The sequence below is a fragment of the Cucurbita pepo genome, unplaced genomic scaffold (assembly GCF_002806865.2).
Source record: "Cucurbita pepo subsp. pepo cultivar mu-cu-16 unplaced genomic scaffold, ASM280686v2 Cp4.1_scaffold000150, whole genome shotgun sequence".
NCBI lineage: Eukaryota > Viridiplantae > Streptophyta > Magnoliopsida > Cucurbitales > Cucurbitaceae > Cucurbita > Cucurbita pepo.
The window spans coordinates 54,972-76,768 of NW_019646441.1; the positions used below are offsets into that span (position 1 = coordinate 54,972).

Consider the following 21,797-nt stretch of genomic DNA (forward strand, 5'->3'; position numbering starts at 1 on the left):
CGCCCATCGAACATCACTTGTGTGGAATCCAAGCTTGTTCGACCACACACGCCGCCTGCGCGTATGTTCAATCGTCTGCCATCTCAATCCCCATCGACAGGGTCCATATGTCTTGACGCCATCCCGAGTCTCGGGATGTTGTCGACCATCATAACTCATCCGTAAAAGTTTTTTTTTTTTTTAATTCAAAATTTAAAGATAAAAATAAAATATTGTTATTTATTTAATTAATTAATTAAACGTAATTAAAAAATGTTTAATTCCTAAAAATTCTAAAAGGCACCTTCACTTTATTTTCCAAAATTATCTAAACCTTTTTAAAATTTTATATATTTTATTGATGGAAAATAAAATAATGGGTAGGTCTAACCCATTTTGTTTGGTCAACCAAATGGTTGACTTTTTTATTTAAAAAAAATAATTGAATATCTAATTAATTTTAACTTAAATATATAGTTAAATATATAGTTTTTAAATTAGTTGAATATGTTCGAGACTATGATATGTTACAAAGAACTGCAGGACATTATAGCTATCCTTCAGTTGGACAAATTATCCAAAGAGGATCGCTTAATCGTAGCACGGGCACGAAAAATTGAGCGTTTCTTATCACAACTTTTTTGTAGTAGAAGTATTTACAGGTTCCTGAAGAAATACGTTGGCCTAGGAGAAATGATTAAAGGGTTTAAATTAATCGTTGAACTATTCCTTCATTCTTAGTTCTCGACGAATCCATTCGAGCTCGGGAATGACTAATTTTTCTCGATCGTTGTAACCTTTTTCGAGCCGGGGCAAATAAAAAAAGCCAATATAGTATTTGTTTTCTACATCAAGAGTGGCTTTCAGCCATAAGTTCACAACAAAAATAGAAGGGAGCAAGGGAATGAAGAAGTGCCAAAGAGCCACATGGTTTGAAGACCATAGATAGAGATGATAATTACAGGACTCATCCAAACATACCAACCTTATTCCCAGAGACCTCACTAAGAATTAAACTCAGAAATTCAAAGGAACACAAGTTTGCGCGTGACCGACCCGACCCGACCCGACCACAACATGGCATTGCCCTATTTACACATGATCCTGCAGCACCTCCTCAAAGACTATACTCACCGTTTGGAATGTGTTTAGTTCACATATCAATTCTGTGATCTGGGATTTGCAGATTTCGAGTCACCTCTTGCGATCGGCTTGGGTTTGTCGTTGATGGACTTGGTCACGGTCACTTTGCCAGCAGTTCGATTGGAATTTCTCGCCCTTTGATTTTGACTACCGGGGTCTGCAACTGTTCAAATAAAATGCAGATCAAGAGCTAACAAAAATATCAAATATCACATAACAGACATCTACGTTATGCATACCGAACGAGAGACTACAAGTAAAAAGACTTGGCAAACTCACCATTGTTAGGCATGGATAATCGCTTCTTAGCGTTTTTTACCAATGGTGTGGATCTCTCTTTCGGATTGCTATGGGATCTCAAACCGGTATCTACTTTAGGCTTGACTTCGTCGAATGGCCTCTCAGTTCGAACTTTATACTTGGGCTTTTGAATCTGTGCACTGGATACCTCTACAATGCCAGGTGATTGAGTGGGAGATGATGAACCATATCCATCAGAGTGTGAGGCAGCAGTTTTTTGGCTTGAGAGGTTTGATTGATCAGTCACTAAGTTTGGTTTCTTGCCGGTCGTTTTTGAATAGGATTTCGTGTTACTTTTTCCCTCAGCTGATCTGTTCTCGCGAATCATCACACCGTCTCTGAGATTAATATCGAGAAAGCGGTTTTCCCATGGACGAACAGCCATCCATCTTTCCAACCAGTTCCAACCCCAGCTGCTTTTATCAGGTTCGAACTCGGAGAGGGCAGCCTGCTGTCTCGATCCTGCTTGCCACTGGAGGTCAGAGAAAATTTATAAGAGTGTGGAAACCTGGAAGGAAAAGCCTAAAGAGAACAATATCTGCTAGCGGTGGGTTGTTACAAATGATATCAGAGTCAAACACTGGATGGTGCACCAGCAAGGATGCTCGGAGATGGATTGTGAGATCCCACATTGGTTGGAGAGGAAAACGAAACATTCTTTACAAGGGTGTGAAAACCTCTCCTTAGTAGACGCGTTCCAAAACCTTAAGGGAAAGCCTGGAAGGGAAAGCTCAAATAGGACAATATGCTAGTGGTGGGTTTGGGCTGTTACAAATGGTATCAGAGCCAGACACTGGGCGGTGTGCCAGCGAGGACGCTGGCCCCCAAGGGGGGGTGGATTGTGAGAACGCACATCGGTTGAAGAGGAGAACGAAGCATTCCTTATAAGGGTGTGGAAACCTCTCCCTAGCAGACGCATTTCAAAACCTTGAAGGGAAGCTTAGAAGGGAAAGCCCGAAGAGGACAATATCTGCTAGCGGTGAGCTACTTACAATACATCTAGTACTATCGGAGGCATCAAATAAACACCCGAATTTGTTTCCATTTTCTTGGAAAAGGAAAGCCAATTGACTGACAGCTAAAGGGCTAAGTAGGAAATGCACTCAACAAATAGAGCAGATGAGGGATGAAAGTGTTCTACCTGATGAGCCAGAGCATATGCCATAGCTCTCTCACGCTTAGCTGCAGCCTCCTGCCTTTTTAATAATTTTACTTGAATTTCTTCAACCGATCCAACACTGTCGCACCAACCTTCCTGTAACGTAATCACGCTCGGTTAAGAGTAACGTAACCACGCTCGGTTAAGAGTATCACAAAAAGCATTCGGCTATCAGTTATATGTTATAAAGACATCAAGCAATGTAATATTGTGACACAAGTCCAAAATGGAATCCTGTTCTTTCTATTATCTCGTTTTCTATCGGGATAGGCGGCTAATACTATTCTAATAAGTTCAGTCGTGAAAGTGAAACTCGCCCTGTGGTCGGCCTTGTTTTGGACGGTAGAACGGGGAGAATTATATCCTTACGGCAAAATAAGTTTGACCATCTAAAATTGATCTAGTCTAACTATAAAAATGCACATACAAGTATACAATGTTTTATGTTTGTAATCACACAAAAAAATTATTGTTCTTACTTCAATTTCACGAACACGGGCTTGGTTTTCAAGTTGTTGTTGAATTTTCTGCTGTGCAGTTTCACTTTCCAATGCAATACGTACACGCCTTGCTCGAACACGAGCCTGGACTCTCACTAAAGCTTGCATACAGCGAAGAGTTATTGCAGCTTGTTTTCTGACAGCATGACCCCTAACAAGAGCTTGAAGTCTAACCAATCCCTTCAGAGCTCGGAGAGCTCTTCTAGCCTGAATGGAAATTTTCATTGTTTCATTACAAAAATAGATAGCTGAAAAACTTTAAAGTAAAATATAGCAGACATTATGCGTGGCAATACCAGAAACGATCGAAACATTGTTTGGATACGTATAGCCGCCTGTTCTTCGATATCATTCTGTCGACTACGCAATGCATCACATGTTTGAAGTGAACCAGAAGGAATAGAAGCGGCTTCTGGATCCGAAAGGGCATTGGACTCTTCAACAAATGGGGTAAAGTTTGAATTGAACTCGTGCTGAAGTTTATCAGCATCGATATCAACAGAATGCTTTCTCCGATGCCAAAACTTGTTCGTAACTGTTCTCTGTATGATTAAAGGGATAACGTATTTCAATTAGTTCGCAAGAAAAAATCAAGAACGTAACTGGAGATTCAACCATCTGTCTTCAGGGGGAAAAGACGAGCGTATACAGAGGCATAAAAGTTTCTAAGAGTAATTAAGGTCTACAATAGTAGAAGTTTCAACGCCCACTCTTCCCTAATCGACCGACCCCAAGTCACTGAGCATGAAAGATGCTCGAAATCCTTGCAGCCACAGCCTAAACTTCCCACCTTCCCACAAAGGGGATCATATTGATCACAAAACCAATGCTAATTAGCTACCTGATTCTAGCAGAATATGCATGAAATGGCTGTGTGGCATCAAGATAATGCGTAACGAAAAAGTTTATTGGTATCTTCTTTTTACAAAGCAATGTAGCTTCGACGGGTGATTTAACCGACACTACTTTTTCTTCCGTTGCGAAAAAAGTACTCCATTTTTTACGTGAATCGTTATGCTATAATTGCCAACAAACTTGCTTTCAAAGAGATTATTTTTGGGACTTATATCCTTTTGGTTCCAAATGTTACATTTTTACTCCTAGGTTTTGAGTTTAGCTACGTTTCAAAATGTTACATTTTTACCTTGAGTAAGGGTAAAAGTGCAACATTTTGAAATCGAGGAACCAAAACGGGAACTATACTCGAAACTCAAGGGCTAAAAAGGAAGTTTTCTCATTACTTTTTCGAAGAAACTTCGCATGAGTCTAACAAAAGTTATAGTTCTAACTTTAGGTGTTAATTAGCTTCCTTTCACATACGGAACTATGAAATTCAAACTCGTGTGACAAATAGATAGATCAAGTAATAAGTAAAAACAAAAATTATCATCGAACATTGATGGGAAGGGTATAGATACCGCATTTTCGTCATGTTCTGATGACTGAGATTTTTCCGATTTCTTCGAACCGACCAACGCTTTGAACCATTTTCCTGAAACACCCATGGTGCATTCAATAGTGTTGGCTAAGAACAGACCAACAGCTAGAAACTGTGGTTCAAAAAGAACATGTTAGAAAAGAAAACAAGAAAGTAAATACTGCACAAGGAAAAGTAGTTCGTTGCATGTTCTAAAAATGAACAAACTTAGGGTGTGGAAACCTCTCCATAGCAGACGCGTTTTAAAACCTTGAGGGAAGCCTGGAAGGGAAAGCTCAAAGAGGATAATATATGCTAGCGGTGGGCTTGGGCTTGGGCTGTTACAAATGGTATCAGAGCCAGACACCGGGCGGTGTGCAAGCGAGAATGCTGGGCCACCAAGGGGGTGAATTGTGAGATCCCACATTGGTTGGAGAGGGGAACGAAGCATTTCTTACAAGGGTGTGAAAACCTCTCCCTAGTAGACATGTTTTAAAATCTTGAGGGAAAGCCCAAAAAGAACAATATCTGCTAGCAGTAAACTTAGGCTGTTACAAATGGTATCAGAGCCAGACATTGAGCTGAGCCTCCAACGGGGTAGAGTGTGAAAACATCTCCTTAGCAGACGCGTTTTAAAACCTTGAGGGAAAGCCCAAAGAGGACAATATCTACTAGCGGTGGGCTTTACATCTTCATATTAACCAAATGAACAAAAGAAAACTATAGTTGAATGTGAAGAGGCACCAACCTCAACAATTTTGGATCACCACACTTCAACGCAGTCAATCAAGTTCGTTTCAGTTACCACGATTCCGAACTTCCCAGACTTCTCGCAACCTATAGAGAACAGAAGATGAACTTCACCATTAAAAACATTCCCACCACAATATTGATAGAGATAAAGTTTACAAACTCCCAAACAAAAATTTACAAGTTTAAGGTAGCAAAATGAAGTTCCCATATCATGAATTCCATCCTCCTATATGAATGTTCATCTCAATATGAGTAGTAATGATATCAGGTGGGTGACCCAACACAAGAAAAACATTAACAAAAGGATAACTTCATGAACATGCATCAATGATGAACAATTCTGCAAGAGAAATATAGAGGCCTGGCCTTGTTCTTGAGCACATTTATTAGGAACCAAAACAAATAAAAGAATTCCCAGAAGACTCGAGAACACCGAAACCTATAGTAAAACCCCCAAATGCAAATTACATCCTCCTACATAATTTAAGCATCTAAATCAAACAATCGAACCCAAAACAGCACTTGAAAGTTTAAAATGCTCAAGCAATGCTGGTAGCCAAAGCAACAAAACCCTTATAATAACGAACAAGAACAGGATCAGAACTCGAGTTTGAGTAGCACAAACAGCACAGTAACTAAAACAGAGCAGATCCACACAAATTAGTGTCCAGAAAAGAGAAATTGACCTAAGAACTCAGTTCATAGTGAGTGGAAGGAAGTTGAAGAGCAAGAAAGTCAATGAGGGAAGTGTGGGGGAAGGGCGATGATACCTTAGGAGCCGTTTGATCCATCAAGCAGTCAAAATTAGTCAACCCCAACTGAGTTCAATCATTTGGGTCACCAAAAATTTTCAAATTGGTTGAAGATTTGTCGCAGTAGACTCATTCTATCCACCACCCATCATGTGTTTCAGCAACACGAGGTCCGTCATCTTCAACCTGATAAAAAGAAGTGAGCCAGAGCGAAGGGCAAAGAGGTAAAAGAAAAAACCCCGCCCGGGAAAATATTGGAACTGCAAGGGAACGACGACGTTTTAGGTGGCGAGTCTGCATCCATCCCATTGAAATGAATTCGTGGTGAGACCCCACGCCTGGCCTTCATGATTGGACGCACGTTTGTTCTTCAACTGTTAATTTTTCATTTTTTATGGAATTCAGAATTTTAATAATTCTAATTTTATTATAACTTTCGAGAAAATAATTTTTAAATTTATTATTAGATTTGGATCGCTAAAAGGAAAACAAATTTAACATGGGTGTTGAGGTACGATAGATTTGTTAGGATTTATTTAATTTATAACAAGCAATAGGCTAAGAATTCCAATCTCTATTTACTATTTTTCTTGAACCAAAGTAGGGTTTAGAGTTGATTTTGATCCAAAGTCGAGAAAAACCAACCAGATTATACCCGAGCGGGATGTCGAAGAAGGCTAGCATATTTGTCCAGAAGATTTTATAAACACACAAACAACAACACGAGTCGGGTCAAATCCTTGTAGTAGCAGTAGTTGAAATATTACACATACTGAAGCTGAAAAACAGAGGAGAAAGTCGCAGGAAAGTTAACTTCCAACTTCAACTGGCCATTTTCAACTCTCAGCAACCAAGGATTCTTCAGGTATTGCTGATTTCTCGTCACCAAAAACAATTTTGAGCTTGAAGCTGATGCAAGTCAACTGCTCCTTATCCGTATCTTTCAATATTATTTTCACAGAATACATACCCTGTAGTATAAATTTCAAGATTCAGGCAACTTTAGCAAAGCAAGATTCAGAATAAAATTGGGAACAAAGATGGGTGATCAAAGAAACTTGTAAAGCAACATGACATGTTGGTAAAGAGAGAGCATTAATCTATAAAACAAGACTTACTGGTGGCGTAAATGGAGGTAAGCTTTGCGAGTGGGATAACGAGAATTTTCCAGGTTTAATAGGACAAGAAGTTTCTTCACAAAGATCATGACTTTCGGAATGTATATGCACGCCAAATAAAGAAACCTCGACCTCGAACTTTCCACCGGAGAGATTCTTCTCTGCATGGAACAAATTATAATTGTTAGATGAAATTCCAACAGCAGTGCACCATCCTCTACGTCCCGGTTAGCCAGCCTAGTTGGTGTTTATAATTTCCCATAAGGCTACCACCATCTTTATTTATGGTAGAAGAGCATCTAATCAGATGGTTATAGGAACAATAACTAAATAATACTATATCAGACCAGTTGGTTTCATAAGAGGGATTGCACCTGGTCATTAAAATAAAAATGTAATATCACCTAGCTTTTACTGGATCGTCTTACTGGATCGTCGTTGAAGTCTTCTGAATAAATTATAGTGCAATGAAATATGGTTACTAGAACAACTAAAAACTGGTGCAAAATATATAATATTGCGGGAAACCTTCGATAAACATGTTTAATTATCAGGATGCTGCACATACACGAGGAGTTTCTAAACGAGGATAAGAATAGATGCAAATGAACTTAGCTGTCAGAAAGTACATATTGCCTTAACACTTCCCAGTAAGTTCCACATTACCACAAAACTGATGTCAGGGAGATTCACAAAGGGTTTACAAAAGGTAAGAAAAATATGTTCCAATTTTCTAGTTGAGGGTTTGACGCAGAAGGCCTGTCTCAAGAACAGTGCTCAATTCTTTAGCAAAAATGATGAGGAACAAGAACATTCACTGGAGAAAAAAACATATGCACCTATGGTTGACTGAGAAAGCCAACTTTAAACCAGCAACCTAAACAACAATGTCAGAAAAAATTATCCACAAAAGTAAAACACTTCTGAGAGATTCTGAAGGAAAACTGGTGATCACAAGTGCACACACCACTTGATAACATTTCTTATAACATAAGACCCTTAAGTTTCAGTTTCATCATTTGGATCTTCACCAAAGTCTGATAATCATACATAATGTACATCATCAATTAAAATTTTCCAAAAATCATAGTAAGCATCCATCCAAGCAATTCACATGTAGTTTGTCATTGTCTAAGAAGTTGTCACTTGGTCCCTCATCACATGTCAACCAATCACCCTTTGACAAATGGGCTTTCACTGGGAAAACCGGAAGTACAATTAAGAGGAGACCATTTAGACCTCAGCTAAACACAAGGATTGGAGTGAGCAAAAAAAATTCAAAATGAAGTGCTTCGAGAATTAGTGTGGAAAAACAAAGGATAAACCAATGTTTTCTAAAGCATGAGGCACGCTAAAGTGCAATAGCTCCTACTTTCACCTCCATTACATCCATTCATCCAGTTAATAATTTTTTCGGATTTGCATAGAGCATTCGTGCATGACCAAAAATGGATCTCAATCTGAGTTGAGATGGTTAGATCATTGCAAAGCTTAAGGTGTGTTTTTTCTCACTAGGATTACAGTTGACTTCTTCAAATTGCTATAAAAATCTAACAAGATTGCTTAAATACTACAAGTCATTAAGGTTTGCCACAAATATGAAAAGATGAACACAAAATAAATAGCTTGAACAGAAGTTTAAGATCCATATCAAACACTTCAATTTCATTCCATAGCAGAAGGGCCAGAGGAAACCTCTCCAATCAATGTTAGGCCATAGCTACAATAACAATTTACAGCGCATGAAAAACAGCCATAATTAGGTTTCTGGTACCCTTAGTCCTTACCAAATATGAATCATAAGCCAAAAGGTAAGGTGAGAGAAGGTAAGCAGATTAAACTTCAGATAACTAATTGGAGCATGCAAAGTACCAAAGCTTACCAGTAGAGGCTGAAACGGCAAACGTGGCAGGCTTCCCACCCTTCACTGGATAAGGAGATACTTTAAGTCCATCGACCTTCACAGGATAATTACCTCTCTTGTCTGGTTCCAATTCACAATCAAACATCAATTAATCAAAAAATAGAAAAATCCAGAATGCAAAACAGTCATAAGTTCCTTTTCCTCGGATAATTTCTTTCTTATCTCGAATCACGACGATCGGAAACCAAAGAACAAAAAGAAGGCGAACTCGTCCTTAGGTTATTTCCGACGAAATAGAAAAGTGAAGAAATTGAAGGTTGAAAGAGAGAAACTGACCGCAATAGTCAAATTTGGCAGCGGAGATGGCCGGCAAGAGTAAATGAACCGCAAAGAGAAGAAAGAGGATGCGACTGAACATTCGCCCGTCCATGATCTCGTGGATGATCGGCGTTGAAGGGCCGATCTGAAGGGAAATGGGTGACGATGAAGAAAGAAGAAAACTCCACGACGAGCGATAGAAAAATACATTATAATGACGGCAAAATCGACCAATAAAATACTGCCATCTGGAGGTACCTACAAATTACTATTATTATTATTATTATTATTTATTTATAACTAAATTAATAAAAATATTTATAAATTTGATATTTGTCTGAAAAAAAAAACCATAAATTTTAAAAAATTAAAAAAATATCTTTAAACTTTCAAAAAAAAAAATATATATATATATACATACTTATTTCAAAAAAACACCCTTAATTTTTTTTAAAAAATTCATTAATATGCGAAAGAAAATGCCAAATTTCTAAATGTAATATTATTTATATTAAGTCCCGACAAAGAGATTCGTATCAAATTATTAAAGCATTTTAAAGATAACAAAATTAAGGATAAGGACTAAAATTTTAAAAATAGGATAAAACTATATTTAAAGACTAAGAAAAAAAAAATCAAATATATATAAAATAAAAATAAATAACAGAAATATATTTTTATTATTTATTTATTTTATTTTATTTTTTCAATACACTTCTTTCAAGATGTTCACAAGTCGGAATGGATAAGTTGCAAAATTACTTGAGAATGAATTTCCATGTTTAAAACATTGCACTACTCTAGGTTCGGTTATATGGTCTTTGCAGCTACACTTTGCTTTATATAGGAGCGAAATTTGAATATTTTAAGAAATATTCAGTAAGGAATAAACATTTCTTTTCCTAAAAATATTACATAGTCTTAAAACTATATTTAATGCAAATAAAAATTAGATATATAGTATTATTTATGTACGTGTAGCCAATGAACACGAGCATGAACCCACCAAATAGGTGTATACATACCACTTGAGCGTTCTCTTCAGCTAGCTAGCACACGATCACATTGCCAGATGACTCATTGTAAAAGAACGTAAAACATTTTAATATAATCCCTCTATTGAGGGTCGAACTATGAGAACGAGATTGATTTATATATTGTGTATAGTATTGGCACAGTCAAAATCCACAATTAACAAGATGGGAGTTCGTCAACCATTCATCCCCAAACAACCCACACTACCATTTTTAGAGTCAAATTTCACGTTAATTTCATCTAAAAAACGGATCACTGCTGGGCACACTGCACTCGCTGAGGCCCGCCGCCGTGCATGTCTTCATCTTCTTCGTGGGCTTCGCCTTGCGCCTGATGCTGCTTCCTCCGCATCTCCTCTTCAATGTTGACGTCGTGTATGGTCGTCTCCTCACATTCATCCACCTCCATGTCCGTCAGCTTGGATGATGATGGTTTTGATGGCAACACAGCTTCCAGAGCTTTCATCTGCTCTGCGCTCAACGACTCCGGGAAGTCTACACTGAAATGGATGTAGAGCTTCCCTTTCATGAATGGCCTCTGGTACACTGGCATTCCCTCGTCGTTAATGGCCTTGAATGAATCTGGAGTTTCATACATTTCCCAAATCTCAGTAGGACAACGAGAGGAAACTAAATTCATAAAGTTAAACCAATCTCTGCAGAGCTCTTACCAGGCTTTACAACTTCTCCAGGGTTTGTTTTGATGAGCAGCTGCCTGCCATCCAAGTGCGTGAGCGCAAACTGGAAGCCACCGAGCGCTTCAATGAGCGACAGAGTGTGCTCCACAAACAAATCATCTCCCTTCCTCTTGAATTTTGGGTGATCCTTTTGCTGAATGACAAAAACTACATCTCCAGTGACAGAATCAGGCTGTACAAAGAACAAAAAGGGATCACAAAAGGATCAAAAAACAATGCACTGATTGCCTTCAAATTCTAATTCTAATTCACAACATACAGCTTCATCGGCTTCTCCTGGGAATTTAATCTTCTGTCCATTCTGCATACCCTTCTCTACAATCACTTCCAAAACCTTCTTTTCTTGTACAACTTTCTCTCCCTTGCACTGTGGACACCGGTCCTTGTCGCTGATTGTTTCTCCAGTACCCTTGCATTCATTGCAAGGCTGCTGCATCTGCTGGATCATCGAAGGCCCGAGGTGCCTGATTGTTACCTTCATTCCAGTTCCTTGGCAGCCAGAACAGTTCGTTGAATCACCAGATTTTGATCCCTTACTGAAACAACCCCACCATCAATAAACATCACCACTACAAGACTGACATTCAAAAGAGTGCGAGAAAACGGGCTAACCCTTTGCATTTGGAGCAGAGAACATTTCTGGATAGAGAGAGTTTCTTAGTAGTTCCAAGGTAGAGATCCTCAAGGGAGACCTTAAGGGGTTTTACCACATCCTCTCCCCGTCTCTGGCGTCTGCCCCTGCTGCTACCACCACCTGCATAAGAACAATAGGGTACATATTGAGTCGCTAAAATCCACATCCCACCGACTGTTGAGGATTGTTGGGAGGGAGTTCCTAATTTAACTAATGATCGTGAATTTAAAGGTAAGGAATACATCTCTGTTTTGGGAAGAGTCCAAAGTTTGCTCAAAGTGAACAATATTATACGTGAGAGTCGTTATTCCTGACACGGACCAATGTCGAGGGAAGACAAGCTAAAAAATCATTGAATTTTCTATTTGAGAGCTCACAAGAGCTCTGTATCTCCAAACATTGCAAGACGGACAATGATTATGAAGTAATGCATTAAAAATCACATGGTTTTGTCCATAACACTGACCCCCGAATGGGCTTCCGCCAAAGAAGGATTGGAAGATATCGAAGGGGTCATGACCACCTCCACCGCCCATTCCTTCTTTAAGTGCGTCCTCCCCATACTGATCATAAATCTCTCGCTTCTCGGGATTGCTAAGAACCTCATAAGCTTGAGCCAACTCTTTAAACTGCAATAACAATGGCGTATTCCGTCAGAAAATACGCAACCCATCCCGTCAATAGGAGCTCAAACGATTTATAACGACCATTATAACAATCAGCAGTAATTCTCAAGCAAATTTGAAATTCGAAATACCATAGCAAGAACCTAAACCACAAGTTATATAAAGAAAACAGAAGTATCAGTATATTTCGAGGTCTGCTCATTCAGAGACTCAAAACTCCATGGCAGGAAATGGCGCTAGAGTGAGAAGAAAGGGGAAAAAAAACCCTAACAAACATAGCAGTCTCGTAATCCATGGTAATCTCTACATTTTCAGACTATTGAGTTTCGGTAACAACGCTAGGATCATGATCGACGACGAAACCCACAAACAAAACCAGTGACATACAACACCACCATATTACAGTGAAAACACAGATTAACTAAAAAATAACTTCAAAAAGAAGCAAATTCTTGACCACATTAATAAAAAAACTTCTATCAACAGAATGCACAGCCAGATTCAACAGAAACTGAAAGAAGACAGACAATTCAAAACAAAACTCCGATTACCTTCTCCGGATCACCGCCCTTATCAGGATGATTCTTGATGGCAGCCTTCTTGTAGGCCTTCTTCAAATCATCCTGCGACGCGTTCTTGGACACTCCAAGGATCTCATAGTACCGCATGCTGTCGCTCTTCTTCGAAGCTCTTCCGAACATCCTCGCTTCGCTTCAGATGATTAAAACCCTCCTCCTTCGAAATCGTTCGAAACCCGATCGGAATTCGGAATCCCGCTTTCGTGGAATCAAAGTTTTGAGCGATGAAACGAAGGTTCTGGGCACGAAAATGCCAAGTTGTTTATACTTTTTCCTCCCTTTACTGAAAAAACTGTTGGAAACTTCGAATTTATAGAGGGAAAGGAACTCTGACATGTACGGTTGAGATGAAATCCAATCCTCCGCGTTTAGCAAATGAACGGTCTAGAATTCCTTCTTCCGTTTCGCAAGATGTTGACCGTTGGATGCTGCACTGCCTTGCATGGGAGATGTTCTAGATGCTTCCTTCATTTCATTTTTATTATTTAAATATTCTGTTAAATTGGCTAGACATAAGATAATTACATTTTTTTAATTTTAATAATTATATATTTAAATCAACCAAAATTCAAATATTTGATAATTTTTTATTTTGAATAAATTTAATATTTAAACAATTCCAACGTGTATATAAAATTTCTTAAGAATTCAATCTATTTTAATTATAATAAATAATATTATTATTTCATTTATAAAAAAAACATGTTAATACCCATTAGATACGTGTTATAACTGACCGAGTTAGTTAGACAATGTGTCTATCGCTTGATGATTTAACTTTTAACCTTAGGATAAGTAATTAAAATAAAGATAAATAGTATTATTATTATTTTACGTCAAATTTCAAACAGAGTAATACTAGTTCAAAATAGGATGGATCCTATTAAGGTTTTTCTTGACTTATTTACATATTATATTAAAATAGGACTGATCGAGCTAGCACAAAATCATAAGGACCATGGGCACACGTAGGGAGCCCCATATGAAGTTGACCCGAGCCCAGTCATGGTCAACCAAGGGATTTGAAAAAAAGTGTGTGTTTTGAATTTTGGAGCTTTATACGAATCTTGATATGCAAGTCAAGTCTTCGAAAAAAAAAGTATTAGAAAAGTCAATGGTCAAAAAGTCCGAAGATGTTTGGCCCACCCATTTGGAAATGGGTCAAGTTACTAAAATACCCTCTTTAACCAATATAGTGGATAAAAAAATTCGAGAATCCAAAAAATTTAATAAATCCAACTCAAACGGTTCGACCTTACTGTTTGAATTGAGTCGGGTTCAAATAAACTAGAAATTTATGAATTGAATTGGTTCACGACTCTCCACAATGATATTATCCACTTTGAGCATAAACTCTTATGAACTTGCTTTCCGCTTCCCCGGAAGGTCTCATACTAATAGAGATAGTATTCCTCGCTTATAAATTCATGATCTTACACTAAATTAACCAATATGGGACTCACTCCCAATAATCCTCAACAAGTAGTGTGTCTTAATGTCGTTCTTTCATACTTAATTCACATAGTCATCTTAATCACCACCGCGTTGCTTTCAAGTCATCATGGTGATTTTCTAACATTCTAATGAATTTTTACTCTTCGAGTAATTTAATAATATTGCGGCTTTTTAAAAAATAGAATATAAATTTTAGGAGTATTTTTTTATTTAACTTAGCCTTTTTCTAAAAAAATATCTCAATAATTTTTATTTTATTTTATATAATTTGATTTTCTAATATTTTCCCTTTAACCTTTTTTCCCTCTAAAAATTATCACTTTAATATGCTTTGCATATTTTTGTAACTTTATTTCTCTTTTTTTAAAAAGAAATTCTTTTTATTAAAGTTTTTATTTCTCTTTATAGATTTTTTTTTCTTCAACTTATCTTGAAAGTATTTTGTCTTTTGCTCTCTAATTTTTTATTTTTATAAAAAATGATTTAATTGTTATTTTTTATTTTATTTAAATATTTCTAGCTTTCCAACTTTTAAAAATAAATTAAAATAATGATTTAATATATGTATAATGAAATTTAGAAAAAATAAAAAATAAAAAATAGGTATATATATATATATATATATATATATACGGCAGCTGATGGCTCCAGACTTGCCCTCCAATTGATCCTCGTTAAGAGATTTAGATTGTACTCAATCCAATTACTAGACTCGAAAAGCCTAGTATTGTTATTTATTGTCACTACCTCCCCGTGTCAAGATTGGGTAATTTGCGCGCCTGCTGCCTTCCTTGGATGTGGTAGCCGTTTCTCAGGCTCCCTCTCTGAAATCGAACCCTAATTCTCCGTCACCCGTCACCACCATAGTAGGCCACTATCCTACTATCGAAAGTTGATAGGGGAATTTGAATTATGCGTCGCACGACCATTATATATATATATATATATATATATATATATCCGACCTTAAAAATACAATATTGTTCATTACAAGAAATTAACACAACTCTACCGGAATGCGAAACATATATGTTATTCTAACAACATTCGAGACTAAGAAAACTCAAAATCTCGCTAAAAGGCATTATGAGCATTATAACAACCATCTCGGACTTAAAGCTTTCTTCGCATAAGGAGACCTTGAAGAAATATATCTACCGGCTTTGATGGACCATCATATAGATACTTCAAGACTCATCAGAGAGCACTCTAATGATTAAAGAAGCCTACAATTTTCCTCCATCCCATGTCTCGGGACATATCGACCATCTTGACTTGCTCGGACACATCATTGGGAACTGACCCATGTGTCGATCATCTCATCAGGACATTCTGAACATCCACCCACACTCGAGCATCGAACTCTCTCGTGTTCATGCTAAACCATTTACAATATACATTCCAAATAGCAAAGGTATAATCCAATCTCTAACACATGGGTTAGGGCGCAATACCAGCTTACCCATGTCATTTGGTATTGTCCTTGAAATACCATTTTCAAAGAAAGATACTCGAGATCATTCGTCTTGTGACGCTCGCCCACGCTATATCATAGGGTAGCTCACTTAGGCCACAACCTAAGAGATTGCGAGACACGTGAATCTACGTTAAAGCAGTTAAATCTAAAAGGAAACAACCGGACGAAAGCTTAACAAACAAATGTCTCAAAACGAGGCAAATTCAACTAATTAGGAAATGAATTCAATGTTATAAGATTCACATATCATTCAGCTCATGAGCTCTACTGATGAACTCTCGAAACTAGAACCCCAACCGTGTAAGAAACTGAATTGACCATAATTTTAGGTTAATTTCTTTTCCGAGGAGGAAAAAAAAAAAAGAAACGGTAGGACAATTTCAATTGAAATAATCTGAACATAGAGTTGGTGCGATAAACCTACTCAAACACTCGTTCGAACGAACGTGGTTGAGATTTGTTCGATCACATCAACATAATCAAACCTTAAACTAAACAAACACTACACATATATATATATATATATATATATATATATATAAATATGAAAATTATTGTATGAACAAGTTTTGATTTGAATTTATGGTTGAGAGGGCTACAGGGAATCCGCCAAGTGGGATCCGCATCTCTGACTCGAATTCAAAATGGAAGCGCGAAACGCCTCTCTTTCTCTCTCTCTCTCTCTCTGATTGCGTGATTTCTTCTTGGACTCACGCAACGAACACCCACATCCCCAAGTTGTTTAAAGTTCCCTTTTCGATTTTTGAAATTTTGAATTTCAACTCCGTTCTAAATGCCCTTTTGACATCGATTTCTGTGTCCTCTTAAATCTCTCATTACTCTTCTTTGTTTTCTTAAATCAGGCTTGCATTCTTCGCGTTCTTTCGTTTTTGTTTTCGGAAATGACGGGAATCGAAGATCGGCGTGTAATCTCTTTCACCTATGAAAAATTTGCGTGTTTATTGGGGTTTTCGCTGTTGCGTCTTTGATTCGATTGCAAGAACTTGCAGATGAAGCAATAGAGGAGGAAGAAGAAGAAATCTGAGGACTCTACAAGGTTAGAAATCCCTTTTTCTTCCGTTTCTCTTTAGCTGTTAGCGATATTTAGGGTATATGATGAATGCTGTCAAATTTTTTAGCTCAAGACATTAGGAATATAGCGGCATTTCTTAAGTTTTGTTTGGCTTTTCTCTTTGCAGGTTAAGAATGATGTTGAAAACTGGCTAATTAGTAGTTTTCTTTTGAAGTCATTAGGAATATAGAGGCATTTCTTAAATTTTTTGAAGAAGGGGAAGATGATGAAGACACAAGGATATGTAAAAGGAGGAAGAGCACCAACCAAGATGAACGCACAACAGTTGGTTTTTGAGTTGAAACAGAAGGTGGTTCTTGCACTAAACAAGCTTGCAGATCGAGACACTTACCAAATTGGGTATGATGAGCTTGAAAAAACAGCTGAATGCATTGCTCCTGATATGATCCCCCCTTTCTTGTCCTGTATATTGGACATAGATTCAGAACAGAAGAGCGCCGTTCGACAGGAATGTATTCGGCTAATGGGGACTCTGGCAAAATCCCATGAAGGTCTTATAAGGCCACACCTTCGTAGAATTGTTGGTAGCATTGTGAAGCGGCTTAAGGATTCAGATTCTGCTGTGAGGGATGCTTGTGGGGAGACGTGTGGAGTTTTAGCTTCGAAATTGATTAGTGTTGGAGATGAGAGTGATGAAGTTTTTGTTACTCTTGTAAAACCAATCTTTGAAGGCTTGGGAGAACAACATAAGCAAATGCAGACAGGTTCAGCATTTTGCTTGGCAAGGATTATTGACAACACCCAGGATCCACCGGTTTCGATTTTGCAGCGGATGTTGGCAAGAACTACAAAGCTACTTAAGAATCCACACTTCATGGGGAAGCCGGCTGTAATTGATTTGAACAGAAGTATCATACAGGTTATTCTTTTTTCACACGTCTTGAGTTTCTTTAACATTACGTTTTTAAGACCTTGCTACATACTTCTTTTTTTTGTCTGCAATTCTAACCAAAGATAGGCGCATATAGGTTTTTATTTTTTATCTTTTTGTGTACTCAAACTATGTACATATCTGTAACGCCCCAAGCCCACCGCTAGTAGATATTGTCCTATTTGGGCTTCCTCTCAAGGTTTTTATAACGTGTCTGCTGGAAAGAGGTTCCTACACCCTTATAAAGAATGTTTTGTTCCCTTCTCCAATCGATGTGGGACCCCTAATCCACCCCTTTTGGGGCCCAACGCCCTTGCTGAAACACCACTCGTGTCCACCTCCCTTCGGGGCTTAGCTTCCTCGCTGGCACATCGCCCGGTGTATGGCTCTGATACCATTTGTAATGGTCCAAGCCCACCGCTAGCTGATATTGTCCTCTTTGGGCTTTCCCTTTCGGGCTTCCCATCAAGGTTTTTCAAACGTGTTTGCTAGGGAGAACTTTCTACATCCTTGTAAAGAATGCTTCGTTCTCCTCCCCAACCGACATTTATTTTATTTGGTCAGTGTGATTGATAAGCAAAATATATTTGATTTCCAAGTTTAGGATCATTTCTTTTCCCTGCCCTCGTGTTATATCCTCATGTGTAGCTTCACCCAAGCTTAGTTTTTGTTTTCACTTTAGCTTTTAAACAGTTCAGAGAAAGGATTTAGCAACTTTCTGATGCTTATTGTTGCCTGCTAATGGGTTTTTACTTCAATATTCACTATGAATGTATTGTATACAACAAGAAACAAACCGTCATCACTTCAACATCCTAGTTATGACAGTAGGGATAGAGAAAGTAAATGCCAGCCATCTATAGATTGGTCTTATGGTGCTTATATTATCAAGATTATTTCATTTGAGCTTTAGTGTCTTAAGAAAGTATATAAAATATGGTTCCGTTTGTCTATGTATTACAGGCTGGGGGTGCTTCAAATCGAAATGTTCTCTCTGCTGCAATGCTTGGCATCCAAGAAGCTCTCAAGAATAGTGATTGGACAACTCGTAAAGCTGCTTCTGTTGCGTTAGGTGACATTGCTACAAGCTGTGGGTCCTTCCTGGGGTCTTTTAAGGCTTCCTGCATTCGGTCCCTTGAATCATGTCGATTTGACAAGGTAGGACCAATAGCATACATAAATATAGTAGAAATATGAAACTGCATTGTGAGATCCCACATCGATTGGAGAGGGGAATGAAGCATTCCTTATAAGGGTGTGGAAACCTCTCCCTAGCAGACGCGTTTTAAAACCGTGAGGCTGACAACGATATGTAACGGGCCAAAGTGGACAATATCTGCTAACAGTGGGCTTGAGCTGTTACAAATGGTATCAGAGTCAGTCACCGAGTGGTGTGCCAGCGAGGACGCTGGGCCTCCAAGGGGGGTGGATTATGAGATCCCACATCGGTAGGAGAGTGAAACGAAGCATTCCTTATAAGGGTGTGGAAACCTCTCTCTAGTAGACGCTTTTTAAAACCGCGCAAAGCAAACAATATCTGCTAGCTGTGGGCTCGGGCTGTTACATGCATCTATTGTTCTGCTTAATTTTGAAAATGAAGTTTTAAACTTGTTTTTTATCTGATAGGTGAAACCAGTCAGGGATATTGTACTCCAGACCCTTCAATATTGGAATAACGTTCAAGGGCCTGATACTCCTGAACCTTCAGAAGCTGGATCGTCAATCAAAGGTCTATTGGTCAATGCCTGATGCCAACATAACTGCTTAGACTATGTTTGTTATAGTTTCTGCCCTGTTTCATGTTTTACATTCTTACCTTTTATTTACCTCTCTTTCATGCTTTGCACAGAAAACCTTTGTGGGGGTGACTTCAGTGACGTTACTAGTTCTGTAGAACATGGAAAGAAGGATACTGCAATTAGGAAAGTAGGTATGGGCTCTACCGGAGGGAGGATTCCACTAAACATGAGGAAAACTTGTCCAAGATATTTGGAGAACACTCAGCATTTTAAAGCAAATGATTGTCATATTGAAATAGCTGTTCCACAAAAGCACAATCAGTCATTATCAGGATTTTACACCGAAGAATCTGAAGGTAGTACAATAACAAAGACATTTCAAGGAGTGAGTACTGATGCTACAGACATGCAAGATATTGAATATGATTATGTCAGAATGGATGAAAAACAAGAATGTTCCTCTGAAGACAGCAATATGCATAAATCAACAGACAGAAATAAGCGGTTTGTTACCGAAGAGGCTACGAGCGAGGGGCAAATATACTCAACAAAGGTGACGGATCGAAGAAGTCTCGATTCCGTGGTCACAGAGTCTAGTTGTCAGGTTGTACAAGAATGTGACTCGGAAATTGCAAATGATATGGTTTGCATCCGAAAACATCTCCTGGAAATCGAAAACAAGCAGTCAAACTTGATGGACTTATTCAAGGTAATACTTTTTGTGTATGGAATATCTTTTGCTCTTCTCAGACTGATCCACTGATTCTTCTCTGTGAAATTGATATCAGGAGTTCACTTCGGGCATAATGGATAGCTTGTCAGTCATACAATCAAGGGTGGTTGGTTTAGAACATGTTGTGTATGGATTATCTCAGGATCTTTTGAATGGGAATAGAGATTGTGAGATTTCGAACTCAAAGTTCATGAAGCAGAACCAAGGCTTGAATTCTCCTAGGCTTTCTACATGCACGCCTAGGCCATCGGTAGATATTACAGGGAGACAGTCTTCGTTATTGTCGCTTAAACATTCTAACATATGGGATGAAAATGTTGCTGTTAGGAGCCAATTGAGTAATGCATCAAAACGTGGAACTGATATTTGGAGAAAGACCCTTTCAGTTAAGAATCCTCCTGAGAAGGATCTTCAAAATAGTAGCAGCAGCCGTCACTTGCGAAATGCTAATGCAGTGTCTTCTTCATCTCCCTGTGCAAATGTTAGACAATTTACAGATGGAAAGAACAGCATTTTGAAACGTGTGTCCGGTTTCCTACGACAAGGTGATGTCAATACAGCATACATCGAAGCCTTGCGTTCTGGTGATGAAGCTGTTCTGTTTGAACTTCTTGATCAAACAGGGCCTGTTCTTGAATGTTTGTCACCTAAAACTATCAGCAATATCCTTCGCGTTTTGGCATCATTTCTCCCAGAGCAAAAGTTTATACGCTGTATAATACCTTGGTTGCAGCAGGTAAATTTCATATACACTCTTTCCAACCTTGTGCTTTGGTTTTATCTATTTGATTCTGTAACGGCTCAAGCCCACCGCTAGCAAATATTGTCGTCTTTGTGTTTTCCCTTTCGAGCTTCCCTTCAAGGTTTTTTAAAATGCGTCTGCTAGGGAGAGGTTTCCACACCCTTATAAAGAATGCTTCGTTCTCCTCTCCAACTTTTCTTGCCCTTGCTAGTAACTTTACATGGTTTGTTTGTCATGTAATTGCTGTAGGTAGTTGATTTGAGCACAATGCATGGAGCAAATTCTCTTGGTCTCTCAGCCAAAGAAAGACAAGAATTTGTTCTTGCCATCCAGGAGGCTTCAAAGAGTGAATTTTCTAATCCTGCAGAAACAAGACTTATGACTCAGCTAGCAACAAAATTGTGCTATATATGGGGTAAGTTTATTCACCATACACTTGATAAAATAGTGGACGTCTATGCTTCATGCTTGGTTTGTAGCTGTGAAATTTTACTATGCCTGTAACTGCAACCAATCTGCAAAATCTGTTTCTTGAAAAACATTCTGTTTGAATAGGGCAAGGCTCGTGATCGGAGGCGGTAGACGTAGATCTCAATGGCAAGGTCTTGTTTCCAAAGATTCCCAGACTGGATTTCAGGTAAGGGAGATGGGAAGTTTGTACTTGTAGTTATAGTCATTTGTAGCTTCCAGATTTTCTATGGTTGTTCTTCTGCAAGTTGATTTTTAGGCTGTGGCTGTAGCTGAATTGGAATGCAATTTGTTCATTGGTCTCCAATCTTGATATAAGTTTGAAGTGCATATAGGGAATGAAGCC

The 21,797-nt window shown here is 38.3% G+C and overlaps 4 protein-coding genes across 6 annotated transcripts; 1 reads left to right on the forward strand and 3 right to left on the reverse strand.

The window, feature by feature from the left end:
- Positions 1-796: 796 nt before the first annotated feature.
- On the reverse strand, positions 797-6,255 carry LOC111784058 (protein IQ-DOMAIN 1-like). The gene is made up of 8 exons (XM_023664883.1): positions 6,022-6,255; positions 5,247-5,335; positions 4,500-4,631; positions 3,378-3,623; positions 3,061-3,288; positions 2,564-2,677; positions 1,402-1,894; positions 797-1,285 (listed from the first exon to the last, which is right to left on the reverse strand). Exons 3-8 carry the CDS (start codon positions 4,584-4,586, stop codon positions 1,140-1,142), a joined length of 1,314 nt encoding a protein of 437 aa, XP_023520651.1. The 5' UTR covers positions 4,587-4,631; positions 5,247-5,335; positions 6,022-6,255; the 3' UTR covers positions 797-1,139.
- A 413-nt stretch (positions 6,256-6,668) lies between these two features.
- Positions 6,669-9,495, reverse strand: LOC111784060 (putative phosphatidylglycerol/phosphatidylinositol transfer protein DDB_G0282179). Its single transcript, XM_023664885.1, has 4 exons — positions 9,322-9,495; positions 9,004-9,105; positions 7,122-7,282; positions 6,669-6,974 (listed from the first exon to the last, which is right to left on the reverse strand). The coding sequence occupies exons 1-4, from the start codon at positions 9,413-9,415 to the stop codon at positions 6,840-6,842; spliced, it is 492 nt and encodes a 163-aa protein (XP_023520653.1). The 5' UTR covers positions 9,416-9,495; the 3' UTR covers positions 6,669-6,839.
- A 940-nt stretch (positions 9,496-10,435) lies between these two features.
- On the reverse strand, positions 10,436-13,142 carry LOC111784043 (dnaJ protein homolog). The gene is made up of 6 exons (XM_023664862.1): positions 12,847-13,142; positions 12,136-12,298; positions 11,648-11,789; positions 11,295-11,571; positions 11,009-11,207; positions 10,436-10,919 (listed from the first exon to the last, which is right to left on the reverse strand). Exons 1-6 carry the CDS (start codon positions 12,994-12,996, stop codon positions 10,591-10,593), a joined length of 1,260 nt encoding a protein of 419 aa, XP_023520630.1. The 5' UTR covers positions 12,997-13,142; the 3' UTR covers positions 10,436-10,590.
- A 3,272-nt stretch (positions 13,143-16,414) lies between these two features.
- LOC111784041 (TORTIFOLIA1-like protein 2) lies at positions 16,415-21,785 on the forward strand. Of its 3 annotated transcripts, XM_023664859.1 has the most exons (9): positions 16,415-16,542; positions 16,669-16,862; positions 17,005-17,757; positions 18,733-18,927; positions 19,396-19,498; positions 19,619-20,217; positions 20,297-20,977; positions 21,233-21,398; positions 21,539-21,785. In XM_023664859.1, exons 3-9 carry the CDS (start codon positions 17,101-17,103, stop codon positions 21,550-21,552), a joined length of 2,415 nt encoding a protein of 804 aa, XP_023520627.1. In that variant the 5' UTR covers positions 16,415-16,542; positions 16,669-16,862; positions 17,005-17,100; the 3' UTR covers positions 21,553-21,785. The 3 variants fall into 3 exon arrangements, with proteins under 3 accessions (XP_023520627.1, XP_023520626.1, XP_023520628.1); XM_023664858.1 differs by having other exon boundaries at positions 16,415-16,862; XM_023664860.1 differs by having other exon boundaries at positions 16,415-16,862; positions 17,053-17,757.
- Positions 21,786-21,797: the final 12 nt, after the last annotated feature.

Bases quoted from the DNA above. Each gene is read 5' to 3' on its own strand.
- LOC111784058 (XM_023664883.1), bottom strand. From the start codon at position 4,586: ATGGGTGTTTCAGGAAAATGGTTCAAAGCGTTGGTCGGTTCGAAGAAA. The intron at 3,624-4,499 runs GTATCTATACCC...TTAATCATACAG, and splicing joins CAGAACATGACGAAAATGCG to AGAACAGTTACGAACAAGTT. The intron at 1,286-1,401 runs GTGAGTTTGCCA...TTATTTGAACAG, and splicing joins ATTATCCATGCCTAACAATG to TTGCAGACCCCGGTAGTCAA.
- LOC111784060 (XM_023664885.1), bottom strand. From the start codon at position 9,415: ATGGACGGGCGAATGTTCAGTCGCATCCTCTTTCTTCTCTTTGCGGTT. The intron at 9,106-9,321 runs GTCAGTTTCTCT...AATTGGAACCAG, and splicing joins TGCCAAATTTGACTATTGCG to ACAAGAGAGGTAATTATCCT. The intron at 6,975-7,121 runs GTAAGTCTTGTT...TTTATACTACAG, and splicing joins TACCTCCATTTACGCCACCA to GGTATGTATTCTGTGAAAAT.
- LOC111784043 (XM_023664862.1), bottom strand. From the start codon at position 12,996: ATGTTCGGAAGAGCTTCGAAGAAGAGCGACAGCATGCGGTACTATGAG. The intron at 11,208-11,294 runs GTATGTTGTGAA...TTCTTTGTACAG, and splicing joins CAGGAGAAGCCGATGAAGCT to CCTGATTCTGTCACTGGAGA. The intron at 10,920-11,008 runs GTAAGAGCTCTG...ATGAAACTCCAG, and splicing joins TGGAGAAGTTGTAAAGCCTG to ATTCATTCAAGGCCATTAAC.
- LOC111784041 (XM_023664858.1), top strand. From the start codon at position 17,101: ATGATGAAGACACAAGGATATGTAAAAGGAGGAAGAGCACCAACCAAG. The intron at 20,218-20,296 runs GTAATACTTTTT...AATTGATATCAG, and splicing joins ACTTGATGGACTTATTCAAG to GAGTTCACTTCGGGCATAAT. The intron at 20,978-21,232 runs GTAAATTTCATA...TAATTGCTGTAG, and splicing joins TAATACCTTGGTTGCAGCAG to GTAGTTGATTTGAGCACAAT.